Source organism: Festucalex cinctus, chromosome 6 (assembly GCF_051991245.1).
Source record: "Festucalex cinctus isolate MCC-2025b chromosome 6, RoL_Fcin_1.0, whole genome shotgun sequence".
NCBI classification, from domain to species: domain Eukaryota; kingdom Metazoa; phylum Chordata; class Actinopteri; order Syngnathiformes; family Syngnathidae; genus Festucalex; species Festucalex cinctus.
Window position 1 is genome coordinate 16,410,148 of NC_135416.1, and position 15,883 is coordinate 16,426,030.

At 39.6% G+C, this 15,883-nt stretch overlaps 2 protein-coding genes across 2 annotated transcripts; one reads left to right on the forward strand and one right to left on the reverse strand.

The window, feature by feature from the left end:
- Positions 1 to 239: 239 nt before the first annotated feature.
- Positions 240 to 8,601, reverse strand: tnfsf14b (TNF superfamily member 14b). The gene is made up of 8 exons (XM_077524555.1): positions 8,569 to 8,601; positions 6,912 to 6,996; positions 6,482 to 6,701; positions 2,645 to 2,707; positions 1,676 to 1,706; positions 1,226 to 1,291; positions 880 to 1,117; positions 240 to 789 (listed from the first exon to the last, which is right to left on the reverse strand). The coding sequence occupies exons 3-8, from the start codon at positions 6,680 to 6,682 to the stop codon at positions 600 to 602; spliced, it is 789 nt and encodes a 262-aa protein (XP_077380681.1). The 5' UTR covers positions 6,683 to 6,701; positions 6,912 to 6,996; positions 8,569 to 8,601; the 3' UTR covers positions 240 to 599.
- A 2,861-nt stretch (positions 8,602 to 11,462) lies between these two features.
- On the forward strand, positions 11,463 to 14,757 carry tmed1b (transmembrane p24 trafficking protein 1b). The gene is made up of 5 exons (XM_077523780.1): positions 11,463 to 11,735; positions 12,289 to 12,386; positions 12,493 to 12,682; positions 13,823 to 13,990; positions 14,064 to 14,757. The coding sequence occupies exons 1-5, from the start codon at positions 11,553 to 11,555 to the stop codon at positions 14,112 to 14,114; spliced, it is 690 nt and encodes a 229-aa protein (XP_077379906.1). The 5' UTR covers positions 11,463 to 11,552; the 3' UTR covers positions 14,115 to 14,757.
- The last annotated feature ends 1,126 nt before the right edge of the window (positions 14,758 to 15,883 follow it).

A 15,883-nucleotide genomic window follows, 5' to 3' on the forward strand; every position in this document is an offset into this window, starting at 1 on the left:
GATTTTTGTGACTCAATTGTCCAGTGAGCCCCTGAAAATCAAAGTACTGGCTAAAACTCAGAAATGGCAAATTAATATATTAAATCCAAACCAACATTTCCATTTAACGTGTTTATATGTGTATACAATTTTCCTGTATGTGTTACAAGAAAAGCTGAGTCAACCACACCTTGTCTTTGTCTTTGTTCTGGTCGCTATTCTATCCTCCCCTTACCTCACCACATCCTGCTCCTCACAAACGCACATTTGCTTTGCAGCCGCGTGTTCTACAACACAATAATAAATTTGCAACTGTGTAATTAGACCTGTAAGTCTGTGCTTTGTCTATGTGCTCTTAGGGCACTTAATAGACTTGCGAACAAACCTAGGAGTATGTTTTCACAGTCGTAGTCATCACATAGCCTACTGTGTTAATATGCAGAAGTATCAAGACATAGTACTATTTTATTCATGCCACAAATAATCTAGTCTGAATATCAGATACACTTTTATGAGATTACAATCAGTTGCTGCGTTTTCACAAGTGCTTCTAATACATTCAGAGAGAAAGTAGGAAGTTAATCACAATGAGACAAATGTGCAATTAGTTGTCTTGTTTTCTACGGAGATATCATAAATGCTCCCATAAAGTTCTCAGTAGATCCAGGACGCAACTTGTGTATACTATCTACTGTGACAAAAACTTGATCTCCAGACTGGAGGTGGAAGATCCCCGCCAGGTAACTGTCCCATATATCCTCCCCAACTGATGATTTGACACTTGAAGGTTTTGGGGTCCAGCAACGGAACCTGGAGGGGAAAAAAAGTCATAGTGGCAACAGCAATTGAATGCACGCAGCAACCAGACTGAGAATACAACAAAAGAAGGTGCCCACTAACCTCTTTGATTTCATCAGTTCTATCGAATGGCCATACGCCACGGTGTCTTTCATCATCTTGTGCTGGATGAGAGAGCACACCTCTGCGGCATTTATCAGAACTTTTGAATAGAGGTAGTAGTAACCTTCTTTCTCCACTAACAGGCGACCATTGTTGTAGCCCATCTGGTGGGTGATGGCATCGCCATCTTGGTCGATCCACTGCACCACATTCTTCTCCCTGACAGGATTGCTGCTGCCTGGTAGAAAGAAGAGAGGCTTTCACCAATACATTCAATATATATAAAATGCAGATATTCATTTTTTGTAATATTTAAGGTGGTGTGTTGCAGTGAGAGGACTCTTACCCATAAGGTGAGCAAAGGGCTTTGGTCCCAGCAGAGTTTGCGCTGGATGAATCTCATTGGAGCCTCCTGTTTCCAGAGGGGGAGAAAATCCACTGTATAAACAATTCATGACAGTAATATGTTTTAAATTGGCAATCTATTCAGGATGGCATCATCATAGACATAGATTAATGTGTTGATTAGATCAGTAAGCATGGTGTTAGGTGTGTAAAAAGAATTGTTGATTGTATCTGAGGTATGTTATCTGAGGTATGTATTACGTGCGTGGCTGCACCCACCAGAGGCGTACTTGGCACAGTCTAAACTATTTTGTGTTTGGGAAAAAAAGATGAATCTGTCGGTCACACACTTAATCATTTGATATCTGTCGATCTGTGTGTTTTTTTTTTTCTAATCACATTATAATGTCGCCTTCTATTTCTTGGTCACGTTTCATCATAATAATCATACCTTCAGATGCTCGACTTTTGAAGGAGCCAGCCTGACAGAGGAAAAAAAAAAAAAGAGCCACAGTAAACCTTGAGCAATTCAAAAGACTAGGTGTGTTTCCATTACCCTTTTTCGCAAAAATAAAAACGATATTGTACTATTTCAATAAAGTACAATTTCAAATTGTCGGTGTTTCCATTGAAGAGCGTTTCGCTTCTCAGGCGCAATTCTCGGAATGTCCCGTCTCGCGAGACCTCGCTGCTCTGTAGGAGGTGCTCATGATGTTGATGGTAGACGGACGCCCGGTGTAGTTATATTTCTTTAAAAACACTCTCCCCACATCGGACAGTTTTGGGCATTTAGTGTTGGTGTTGTTGTGTGTGTAACTTGGCAGTCGACAAGAAGTTCCGACGCGAAAGCGAGTGGCCCCGTACTTCCTACTTCCTGTAATCCTAAAATGTGGTTTCTGATGTTGTCCTCCCTGTTGAATTAACCAGACATGGCAGGACAGGATTTCAAGCTCTCCTCTCCTTCAACTTCTCGAAGGAGGCTCGCTCGGTTACACCTCTCTCTCTCTTTTGCGCTCATGACGTGCAGTAGGGCAATACAAAACACTTCAGCATGTATAACTAAAATAAAATACCAAAAATAATAATTCTCAAAGCAAATATTAGTCAATTGCAAGTAATAAAAAAAATACACATTAGCAAACAACGTGTTACAGTCCTTTCCGCCGTGACCGTGCGGGTGACATGACTAGCTAATGCGCAAAAAGTGTTTCCATTACACTTTTGCGAAATACTTCTTTTTTGATACGTCTCAAAAACCACCTCATGAGAGTGCAAAAACTTTTTTGCGATATTTGACATTTTTTTCGCAAATCCAGTGTTTCCATTACCAGCTTACTTTTGCGGAACATGCTTTTTGCGCAAAACTGAGGGTAATGGAAACGCACCTACTAATGTGACACACACCTTCATTTAGTCTTACCTGCTGGGTGAATGTTTGAGACATGTTTCGGCAGAGAGCATCTGACACACAGATGGAAAATGCCTGCAAGGCGGATGCCAGAAGACGAGAAAGTCAAAGATGTCACAAGGTCAAGAGCAGGAAATGTTGTTGAGGTTGACAAAAAAAAAAAAAAAAAAAGACTTGCCGAGTGTGACAACTTAAAAGATGTCAACACGCCCACATGCAATATGGTCTTTAGTTGGAAATAGAATGGGGACATCACAATATCAATACTGTGCTGACATATGACACGAATGGGAGTGATTTGGTAGATGTCAAACTTTTGTGTATTTACAATACTGTCCATCCATCATCCATTTTCTTGACCGCTTATTCCTCACAAGGGTCACAGGGGTTTTTCGGAGCCTCTCTCAGCTGGCTCTGGGCAGTAGGCGGGGGACACCCTGGACTGTTTGCCAGCCAATCGCAGAGCACAGAGAGATGAACAACCATCCACTCTCACAAGCACACCTAGGGACAATTCGGAGCGCCCAATTAACTTGCCATGCATGTCTTTGGAATGTGGGAAGAGACCGGAGTACCCGGAGAAGACCCACGTAGGGACGGGGAGAACATGCAAACTCCACCCAGGAAGGCCGGAGCCTGGACTCGAGCCAGAGTTCTCAGTACTGGGAGGCGGACATGCTAACCACTCATACACCGTGCCGCCCTTTACAATTTGCTGCTATACTAAGCTAAAATGTAATTTTGTGTGGAGAGAGAGAGAGAGAGAGAGAGAGAGAGAGAGAGAGAGAGAGAGAGAGAGAGAGAGAGAGAGAGAGAGAGAGAGAGAGAGAGAGAGAGAGAGAGAGAGAGAGAGAAATAGGTTGGAATATGATTCCTGCTACGCCCTAAGAGCCTCTCACAGGCAGCAGTGGCGTGTTTCGCTGCAGTGAAACAATAAGACGGCAGCAAATGACTTCCATAGTGTAATCTGGACAGGTCATGTAGGCATGGAGCGGCCGTTGTCATCCTCAATCTCGTTGTTGAGTTAACTTTCCTCCATATCGACAAGCGGGCGGAATGGGGACAAAAAGTGGCCCGGGATTAACTGATCAATCGATCTATCTATCTATCTATCTATCTATATATATATATATATATATATATATATATATATGTATTAAGGGTGCTAAAAAACATTGATTCGGCAATATATCATGATATTACAGTGAGCAATTCCTGTATTCTCTCTCTTTGGACAATTCACAACTCTCTCCACCGTGGTCACCGGCACAACAGCAACTTCTGTACATGTCATCTGCGCACACATCTTGTGACTCCTAATAACTTCCTGTCTGTTCCAACTTCCACCACAAGGATTTCACAACAAAAGCCTCTCGAAATAGCGCTATTCATCAACACAAGGTTACTCACTCAGCAACAAAAGCCTACTAATTTGTGAATTCATCATGGACAATATATTGGATTTTCTTTGCTTTACTGAAACCTGGCATAAACCTTTGGAATACATCTAACTCACCCAGACAACCCCACCTGGATACACCTATTTTGACAATCCCAGACAGGAAAAATGATGTGTAAGTGATATTAAACTCAGCCCTATCTCCATCCCACCATTTTAATATTTAGCTTTTCGACTTTTCGGCTCCAAATCACTGCTGTCATCTACCGTCCTCCCAAAAATTGCAAATCATTTCTTTCTGATTTTACTTATTTTGTAACTCTCTCCTCGATCCCACCAGAACACTCTCAATTCTGCTCCTTGGAGATTTCAACATTCACAATGGACTCTTCTACAGCTAAACTCACTTGCGATTTCTCGTACGTTCTCAACTGCCTAAACCTCACCCAGCATGTCACTTCACCTACATGTACACATGGACACATATAGTCTGTTCCACACCATCTTTTACCATCCATAACCTGTCAGTGACTGAGCTCACCATTTCCGATCACGTGACCATCACCCTTGACATTACAACTCCCACCACCAAACAAACTCAAACAATAACCTTCCGTAACCTGAAATCGCTCCCTCCCAACTCTTTCCTTCTCCCTATCACACGTCATCACCAACTTTCCCACATCCTTAAATTCTACTGCTTCCGATCTCGTCAGTTTTTACAATAACACACTCTTCTCCTCCCTCAATCATTGAGCCCCCCTTAAAACTGCCACGGTTTTCCACCTCTGCCCCATGGTACAACCCAGAACTCCACAATCTTAAAAAAACAACGCAGACAGCTTGAACAACTCCACAGGAAAAACAGTCATGCCCAAGCCTACAAACTTTCGGTCACAAAATACAATTCAGCTCTCAAAACGGCCCGTTCCAATTTTCCAATTACTATTCACAACTTCAACACCACCTGCACTCCTTCCAGGTTTATGAAACATTCCAGTCCGGATTCCGATCACATCATAGCACAGAAACAGCCCTCCCCAAGTCTCCAACGACATCCTTCTCGCCGCTGATTCCGGTTCCGCTGATCTCCATCCTTCTCCTTCTTGATCTTTCGGCAGCATTCGACACAATTAATCACTCCAAGATCCTTCACCATTTACAATCTATTGGCATCACTGGAACAGCACTCGTCTGGTTCATCTCCTACCTCTACGACCATCACTATTTCGTTTTTACCAACAATTCCAAATCCTGCACCTCCCCCGTCATTTATGGAGTCCCCCAAGGTTCTGTACCCGGTCCCCTCCTATTTACCATTTACATGCTCCCCCTCGGTCATATCATTCGCCACCATGGACTACAGTTTCATTGTTATGCCGACGACACTCAACTATAGATCGCCACCAAATCCATTACTCCCGTCATCCTCTCCACCATCACCAACTGCCATACTGACATAAAAACTTGGATGGACGGTTGACGGCTCCCCTCTTTAGTGGAGGTTCTCATGCATGCCAGATCCATTACACCAGCATCTACTGAAATTCAAACAGAATTCGCTTCTCCCTTCCACTGCCCACTGAATCAGTGGAGGCTGGTGTCTGTGGATCTCACTCTGCTTCATCTGTCCTTCCCTCCTTCCTCTCTTTAGTTTTTCTTCTGGTCTCTTTGAGATCACCCTAAACTGTTGGAATTTAGAGGTTTCTGGGGTTGGTGTAAGACGTGGTGTAACCATGTGGGTGGCAAGTGGTGTTTAGTTGGTGCTGGATTTCACTTTCATTCATCTTTCTTTCCTTTGACATTTCCTCTGATATCCTCACATTCACGACTCTGGCGAGACTATGAAATATCCGGTTAAGGTGAAGGTGCCTGCCTCTGCTTTAATAATAATTAATTATTAAATCATTTCTCGTCGCGAGCCACACTTGTTAGCTGCTTCAGCGTATTCTTGTTAGCAACTCTTCCTCACCGCTCTTGCTAACTCCATCTAGTGCGTGTGCTTCAAAATTGTTGTATTGTTGTCTATTAGTTCACCATTAGATGGCACTAAATCCTGCACACTGTCTCTAACAAACTGCAGTGTTAATTATATAGTAAGTAATGTACATTGTAAGAGATTTATTTTTGGAACGTGAGAGATCGTATTGTCATGACACATGTCTTGACACATGTTATGACTTAGGTGATTGCCAAACAGGTGTAGCTTAGTCACCCTGTGAGTGGGTGTAGGAGAGAGAGAGAGAGAGAGAGAGAGAGAGAGAGAGAGAGAGAGAGAGAGAGAGAGAGAGAGAGAGAGAGAGAGTGAGAGTGAGAGTGAGAGTGAGAGTGAGAGTGAGAGTGAGAGTGAGAGAGGGGTTGTGTTGATGATGTAAGTAAAATGGGAATTTTGGATGGAGAAGTGCAGTCAAAACACTTTCACTTCAAACATCTGGCGACATCATCCTCACCTCGGTTTTCATGTAAAGTTTATAGACAAAACATCCCTGCACAACAAGTCCCAGCACGGCCAGCGCCACCACCAGCAGTAGAAACTTGCTCCCCGCTGGAGTCCATCGCATTCTTTCCACAGGTCTGGGCGCAGGGGAGAAGCCGGCTTGGCTGTCCACCACAAAGACTTGGGGGTGTCTAGCCGCGCCTCTGTCTTCCATCTCCTCTCTTCCGCTCCAACTGTGATGCACAAGTCCAGACAGGAAGTTAAAAATATAGAAAATAAATAACGGCTATTCTTTGATCGTACATGGGATAACTTCTTGGAAGTGATTACTTCATAGTCTGACTATTGCAGGCAGACGATGAGCGTTTGAGAACAGACATTACTACATCTAAGCAAAACAGTCTAAGTGTTTGTTTGTTTGTTTTTAAGAAGAAGAAGAATACCTTGGATTTATTGGCGCACCAGACGATTCTTCTGAACTCAGCCACACATCCAGCAGCTAATTTCTCCAGCTTGGGATCATTAAAGCTAAAAAAAAATAAAAAATAAAAAATAAATAAACAAGAAAAAATGATTAAAATAATCACTTGAATGGGAGATAAATAAATACAAATATTGTGAGCTTAAAATGCCTTAAGTCAACACTTTAGGTGAAAACTTGTGCTGCCTCGTGCATATCCTGTGAACTGTCACCAATATTGCTCTTTTTAACAAGCTTGCGTAAGGAGGAAATGAAGATGATACGGGAAGAAACTACCCAAGAGCAAGAGAAAGACTGTGTGTGGTGTGGGGGAGGGTGGGGGAGGTTTACTCCCCATGATGAGCAGTGAATATAATATATTCAATATATATACAATATATTCAATATATTGTCCCACAGCTGACACTTCCTTTTCTCTATCTCTAGTAGCCTATATTCTTACTGTTCCTGAAATTTCGACATTGACGTGCATGCATTTGTTTAAACTGAACCAATTAAGTCAAGGAGTTACTTACATCTGACCAAATAGCTTGATATGGCTGTTTTGTTATTTATTTAGCGTTTAAAACTCTTTGACTGCCAGGCGTTATAAAAACAAAACAAAAAAATACACAGTGCCAGCCGCTTTTGAGCATTTTAACTCATCTTTCAAGGCAAAAAGAATATTGTTTGCCTTTACTACATATACAAAGTGGCTACGAAATGAAAGATCGCATTCCATTCATTGGAATTTTACTAATCATCATGAAACGTCTTTGGCAGTCAAAGAGTTAAGAGAAAGGTCCCATTGAGTTATAATAACTCTTCTCACAGTTTGTCCTGGCAAAGACAAGCGGCAGAAAATTGCACAATAGATATGACACATTGACATACTCCATGCAGTAGAACAGTAGACAATACACAGGCAAAAACAAATAATTGAAAATGTTAAAAAAAAGTTGTATTTGTCTATCATTTGAAAATATTTTTCAAAGTACGGCACAGTGGGAGCGATTCGAGGATTGAGGTTCATTTAAAACGTTTGGTGCTTATAATGAAAAAGCTGTTTTATCACGTTCGGTCCTTGTCAATGGTGCGGGTTAATAGCATTTTTTTTTCCCCCGACGACCGATCCCTTTGTGTAGACACTAATATGGAACGAAAGCAGATTTGAAATGTAAGTGGGTAGTTTACCCATTAGTACTTTAGCAATAAAAATCAGTGCATGCATATTATAGTTTCATGCAGAGTGCGGTGGTGGGTTCTAGCTGGTGCATCTGTAATGAAGCGTAAGGCTAAGTGGTAGACCAAGTCGAGCTTTTTTTTTTTTTTTTTTTTTTTTCTAAATAAAGACGAAGAAGCAAAAATTAGGTCACCATAGTCCAACATGTGCTTGTAAAGTAACACACTAATTAATGTCAATATAGAAGTGATTCAGCATTTTGTATGTGTTCCTGTTCAAAGGTGACACACGGTGACAAATTGTTGCATATCATGTTCTTTTTTTAACCTATTAATTGGCCGCATGTGTTTGGTCTCTATAAATGATAGTGAGTGGTCCCTGGTAGTAAGTTTCACAAATAGTGGAAGCTGTGGCTTAGATTGTGATTTTCTCTTGTCGTCATCCTCCATGAACTCACGTGTTCTTCTTTGTGTTAGTAGGCCCACGTTACACCAGGACAGCGCAAATAGTGGAAGCTGTGGGTGTGATTGTGATTTACTCTTGTCGTCATCCTCCACGAACTCACGTGTTCTTCTGTTAGTAGGCCCACGTTACATTAGAACAGCAGTTTTTCTTGCTCTAGGGCTCCTCCTGCATGTGTAAAGTGGTAAATTCGAATACAAATTTGCAGTAGTAAGCAAAAGTCTCCACAACAAGTCCTAACCAATAAAAATGGCACGAGAAGTGGATTTTATCCTGCCCAATTCATTGGATCATATTACTGGGAACTTGTGTGTACCATTTTGTATTGTTGTGTGTAAAATATGACAGCTATGTTGGTTTAGTGTTCACAGTTTACTGCCAGAGTTTTGTGTCACAGTGTGAAAAATGTGTTGGGTGACTCAGAATGTCGCTAAGTTTTTTGTTTTTTTTTGCAAAAAATGAACTGATGAGTTTCGCAAATTGATTCAAGTAAGTAAAAGGAGGAAGTATTGTTGGTTGCATAGTTTAAGAAATGACTTTGTAACCTCACATTTTATTGAAAAAGAAAAAAAAGTGATTGCGATGGAGTTTGCGATCAATCTGTTGTCTTTGGAGCAAGTGGGAAGCATTAAACACAATTTCCTCCATATGGTGAAGCAAGTATACAGCACACATACGCACACATTGCGTTCACAGGAGATAAAGATGCAGGGAGGACAGATGGAAGTGTGCAGTTTACGTTACGATGGGCTTGAATGAGTGCTGTTCAATCTACAGCTACTGAGAAAGCACACAATGTAAGTGTTTGTATGGTGTCCCGGAGGTAAAACAGCTGCAGTGCAAGAATTTCCTCTCAATATAAAAATAAAACACTTTTGGAAAATGCTAACAAAACCGCAGGTCAGCCCCCATTTGCGACCCCTTTTGGGAGCCTGTCACAATAATTTTCTATTAAAATCTCATCATATTTCAAAGTATGATAGTCCCCCCTGATAAGTTTGATATGTTTAACACAAAAGTGAGTTGGCTGCTCGAGTAAGGAAAGATTTAGCTGTTACGACTTGGCTTGGGGATCTAAAGATGGTGGGCTCGAGTCTCAACAATGGAAGCGAAGAAGCAGAACAACGTCCACTCTTGGGGAACATAGGAAAGGAATTTTACATTCCTTAAGAGCGTAAATTCAAGTTCCCCTCACGGGGACTATTATAGGATGTTCATCATCTTTTTCTCAGCTTTTCTGTTTATTTGGTAGACTTGCACAATCTAATGACATAACACTCATTCATGAAGGGGTGTGAAGTTGCACTGTATTATGTTTGTATTTTATTTTCCCACATGTGGATGTGAATAAATAATATTGTTTACAGTGACGTTGAGCTTAATTAGCTTTTATCTGTTATAGTCTGTGCAGTATGTTACACTATATGCTTTGCCAACTGAATCAACAATTCTGTAAAATTGCTCTCTATTTGGCTGCATCCATCTTCCCATCAACTCAAACTATCTTCCCTGTACCTGCTGAAGAAAAGCAGCTCCATGGTGCTGCGACCACCATGTTTGACGGTGGTTATGATGTTTTCAGGGGTGATGTGCACTGTGCAGTGTTACTTTTAGGTCAAACATAACGTTTTCCATTTAGCCCCCCCCAAAAAAAATAAATAAATAAATAAATAAATAAATAAATAAATAAAATAAAATAAAATAAAATAAAATAAAATAAAATAAAATAAAATAAAATAAAATAAAATAAAATAAAATAAACTTTGGTCTCATCTGGCTAGAGCACTTTCTTTTTTAGTTGTGTCTCCCAGGTGGCTTGTGACAAACTTCAAATCGGGCTTTTTATGCTTTGAAAAAGCCTTTGAGAAATGGCATTCTTCTTGCCACTCTTCCACAAAGACTAGATTTGTGCAATGTGTGAGTGTGACCAACAGTGTTGTCCTATGGACAGAATCCTCCTCCTTAGGTGTGGATTTCTGTAGTTCATCCAGAGTGATTATGGGCCTATTGGCAGCATCTCTGTTTAATGCTCTCCTTGTTTCGGTTAAAAGTTTAACAGGACAGCCGGGTCTTGGTAGATTTGCAGTGATCTGATATGCCACAGCCAATCAATTATGTATAGGCATATGAGTGTATGTTAAGTATGAAATACAATTTATTAGGAAGCAGTTTGTGTTGTGTGGCCTGGTCTCTCCTTCATCCCCAACCCCGTTGTCAACATTGGATCATTCAGAAGTCATCGGGGTAACTTCTGGAGTTATTTGGCTGCACTGAGAGAAAAGGTGGTGAATAATAATAATAATAATAATAATAATAATAATAATAATAATAATAATAATAATAATAATAATAATAATAATAATTATAATAATAATTGCAAAGTTTAAAATATTGTATAAAATTCATTCCACGTCACAATTGTGTCCCACAGAAATAAATAAATAAATAAATAAATAAATAAATAAATAAATAAATAAATAAATACAATCAAAGTGTTGATATTTGTCTGAAGCTTGAAATATAACAAAAGGTCAAAAAGTTAAAAGTGATGGTGGGTAGTTTCATCAAGGTAGTTTCTAATAATCAGATTAAATATTTACGTTGTTTTTGGTGCCTTGTTATTTCTTAAATACTGTATATTTATGTGTGTGCGTGTGTGTAAATGGTTTAATGAGCGGCATTAACGTTAGACATTTTTGTAGTTTTTCGCTGACACATTCAATATGGCGGACGCGCTGACGTATCTCAGGCAAAGCATCGAAAAGCCTATTTCGGTCTTTCACGCCTGGTGAATCTTTCTCTGTAGTGATAGGTTGAGAATTGCAACGCATCCACCTCTAATTGGCCATTACTGTCACATGACGTGACCTTTACGTATCCACCCAATCACATTACGAAAAAGTTCTCCTGCGGAAGAACGATGTCAAGGAATGTCTGAGGAGTGTAACCTGGAACCGTATTTTTGCTAATATTCTCGGTATGGGTCTTCTCCTTGTGAGCGAAACGCGACTGCTGCTCCTCGCCGCGTTCGGCTGGTGTTTGGGCGATGTGTTCGCCATCGGAGAGGAGGGCAGCGAGTTCACTTTCCTGTTGCAACCCGGGAAATCCGATTGTTTCTTCCAACGAGCGATAGAGAATGGTACGATGGAGGTCGAATATCAGGTAACCATGCATTCCCATATATTTAAATATTCCAACTTTAATTTGTATCCTTCGTTGTTTACGTATTCATCTTGAAGTTAACTACGGTTCTTTTAACTATTGCTGCTTTTGCACTTTCGGATTATGTTCAGTGGTATATCTGTCGACCGTGAAGTTTTTCTCATGTGTGCCTTGCTTTGATAAGTTGGGAAACACTGCATTAGAATGTCCAGGTGTACCTAAAGTTGTGGCCAAGAAATGTCAAATAAACAGTGCTTGTTTAGTAAACCAGCATATTGTAAAGAATGTATGACAGTATTATAGCATTCAAATTTATAATTTAAATTTTTAAAAAATTATCAACTTTTTAGTAAATATTTTCTTTGCCTTAAATTAAAAATATAATAATAATAATAATAATAATAATAATAATAATAAAATGACTGCTTTTAAATTAATCTTTTGTTGCATTTTTCTTTTTAATTGTAATAATAGTGCAATGTCTCTCAACATTTTAACTTTTGACACCCCACCATCAATATTGTTTGTTTGAATGCATGTTTTTTAACACCAGGTGATTGGTGGAGCCGGCATGGATGTGGATTTCACCATCCTCAATCCAGAGGGCATCCCGGTGGTCGCAGAGACTCGTCGCTCTGATGGAGTTCATGTGTTAGTACTTGTAGTGCGACCACAAATCTCACCCACATCCTCCATCTTGTTCCTGGAAGCGTCCATTTATTGCTGGCTTTACTTCCTGTTTTTGCTCTTTACCCAGGGTGGAGACCACAGTGGAGGGAGACTATCAAATCTGCTTTGATAACAGCTTCAGCCACTTCTCGGAGAAGATGGTGTTCTTCGAGCTTTACGTCGAGGGGGAAAGAGAAGATGTGGATGGTCATGAAGATTGGGCCGGTTTAGAGGAGATGGATGAAAACGTGTTGCAGTACAAGTTGGAGGATATAAGGGTGAGCTGCAGTGTTTCTAAGGAGTTCACAAAATTAAGATCTACGCAAGTAGCTGCAAACTTATGACCACCTGCTCAATATTATGTCAAATAGTCTGTGTTTACATACCCGACTCAAATGATTCGTGATGATCAAGGGTATTTTAGTTAACTAAAACTAACGATAAAACTAAAATTCATAAACAATTTTGTTCACAAAATAAAATTAAAACGAAAATGCTTTTAAAAAAACGAAAACTAACTGAAACTAGATGTAATGTTTACAAAACTAACTAAGACTAACTATAATTATAGCAAAAATGTCCTTTGCTTTAATCTTTGGTAATTTAATGCATGAGCCTTTGGGGATTATTTTAAATAATTTCTAAGCAGATTTATTTTGATATTAACCGGAATAAGGGCAATTGAAAAAGTGTCATACAGAAGTGACATCATCTAGCAACAGCCAATAGAAAAGCACTTACAGATGACGTCGCTCACGTGGTGAGCAAATAATACACAAATACACATAAAAATAATACACATGAAAAAAACAAACTAAAACTAATACTGAAACTAAGTAAAACTAAGCATTTATTAAATAACTAAAACTAATAAAAACTGACAAACCACCCTGAAAACTAATTAAAACTAACTAAAAACCCTGGTGATGAATAGCCCCACGTGGCCATCGTTGGCTGCAGGTGAGCACGCTGCATTGCTTGGCATATCTCACTGCAAAAAGGGCAGTAGAGAATGTAAGAAAAAAATATAATAAAATAAGAAAAGTATTACTTCAAATAAGCAAAATAGTCTGCCAGCATTTTACTTGGCAAGATTTTGAAAAATAAGAAAATAATATTAAGTTCATATCAACCATATCAACGTTCTTGAAAATAGTATTTTTTAGACTGAATACAAGTAATATTGACTTTTTTTTTTTCTCTCCAAGCTATATAGTACTATTTTCTTAAAATACATAAATATTTTTTGGCCATCTTAGCCTTGCATCGGTGACTGTTTTAAAGTGCTCTATAAATATAGAGTTGAGTGATGGGAGTCAGCGTCCTCACAGCATGATTTGAAATGGCAATATGAGCAATTCTATTCCAGCAAAACTAAAGTCAACTAAACTAATCTGAATTTTCTGTTACTTCCTCAGGAGTACATGGACTCTGTACACAAACGTCTCGAGCGTAGCCGGCAGATGCAAACGGTGCTGCGAGCTTTCGAGGCGCGGGACCGAAACCTCCTGGAAGACAACCTGTGGAGGGTCTCGTTCTGGTCGTGCGCCAGCGTGCTGGTGATGCTGTGCGTGGCTTTCACCCAGGTAAAACTGTTTATGATGACTTTCAGCAAATCATATGGTTGGTGTTTACAAGATTGTCACCTGTCGCCTTCAGGTCTACTCGGTGCGTAAACTGTTTGACGATAAGCAGAGTGTGCGCACATAGAAGGAATCTCCGGTGTGACAAGGCGAGGCTGGGCGGGGCTCACAATCCTCAACGAGGGTGGAGATGTTTAATAATTATACATGAATGAACAGCAACTGTCGGCACGAGTGATGTGGTTTACATCTGACAACTGGTCACACACCAAATCGGAGCAGCAACAGTTCATGGTGAAGAATTATTTTTTTTGGTTGTTTCCTTCAGTGCCTTTTTAATGTGAAATATTATCACAAACGGATGCAAAAAAAAAAAAACATTTTGAAAGGCACCGCAGTATATTTTGCAGTAAACAATGGTGTGTCGCTGTGTGCTTTTTTTTGTTTTTGTTTTGGAAAGGTTTTCCAGTTTACACGTGAAGACAATGTGCAATAGTCTTGAATGCGTTCTGCATTTTTCAACACGTTTTTCTAAGATGTGCTTATTTTTACATGGCTGCCAAAAAGGAATGAGGAACACAATGGTACTGTCATTTTGCTTAAGGCATTGTCCCCCCCCTCTCTCTATTGAATCCAGTGGGTCGTACTGCCACAGTAAAAGTGCTAAGCAAGGTTTTCATGGCAGCTTTCATTTGAATGTTTTTAGAGTTTTTAAGACACGTCTTCAATATCGAGTAAATAAAATCACAACCATCACAAAACAATCTACGTTACTTTGTACAGTTATAGCAGTTTCCTGTTTACAATCAACACTGCAGTGGCATGTTTGCCATATGTGGTGAGAAGTAATCTCCTTTTGACGCCAATGGTGCCTATACGGTACTTGTCAATCCATCCATTCTCGACACCGCGTATCCGGTTTAGGGTCACGCGGTTTTGCATCTCAGCTGAAAGGTGAACTACAATCTGAACTGATTGTCAGGGCACACAGAAAGAGACAGACAACCTTTTAAGGCTCACCCAATCAACCCACACAACCTGCAACAAAGACTGACAGTATGTGTACAAATGTGTGTGTGTGTGTGTATATATATATATATATATATATATATATATATGTGTATATGTATATATATATGCTGTCAAAGTTAGTTAACTAATCAAGTAATCACAAATATGTACTGATTAATCATGTATTAAGACAGAATAATCACACTATTAATTTTGACCGCAGATGATCCTTTAGCTGACAGCGGAAGGTTACGTTAAAGGTAGCACAGGTTGTTTGAGCAAAAAACACAACTACATGCATTATTTCATAATAATGTTTATGTATGACATTCAGAATATTTGTTCATGTCAAAAATATTGGGGTAATTTTTTTCCATTAAAGTATGCAAGTAATTAACTGATTAGAAAAAGAGGAATCTGGGTTATATTATGGGGCTGCTTTGCTCTCTCTAGCATCGGATTTCTTCTTGAATCTGAGAGGTAATAAAAAAAATAAAATAAATTTAAAAAAAGGCCGTGCAACAAAATCTTTAGTTATGGGTACCAACGTTTTTGTTTTATTTTGTTTTTGAATGACAATTCAAAAGTAATGGCTGATTTTGATTTTTAATCATTTATTCTTTTCCAAGTTTCAAGTCATCTCAGTGACCATTATGTTGTTTTTCTTTGCCACAAATGACACCCTACTGAACTCCAAATAACACATCATTCATTTATTGTTTTTGGTTATCCTCTGTCATGGGAATCACAAATTCCTGATGTGCCACAAGTCGAGTGGGCATCCACCACCCTTGCTTGCTGAGCCAGTTTGTTCAAGCGTCCGTCATCTTTGGTTGCTACGAGACAAGTGTGGAGGACGTCTGTGGGAAGAGACATATATATATA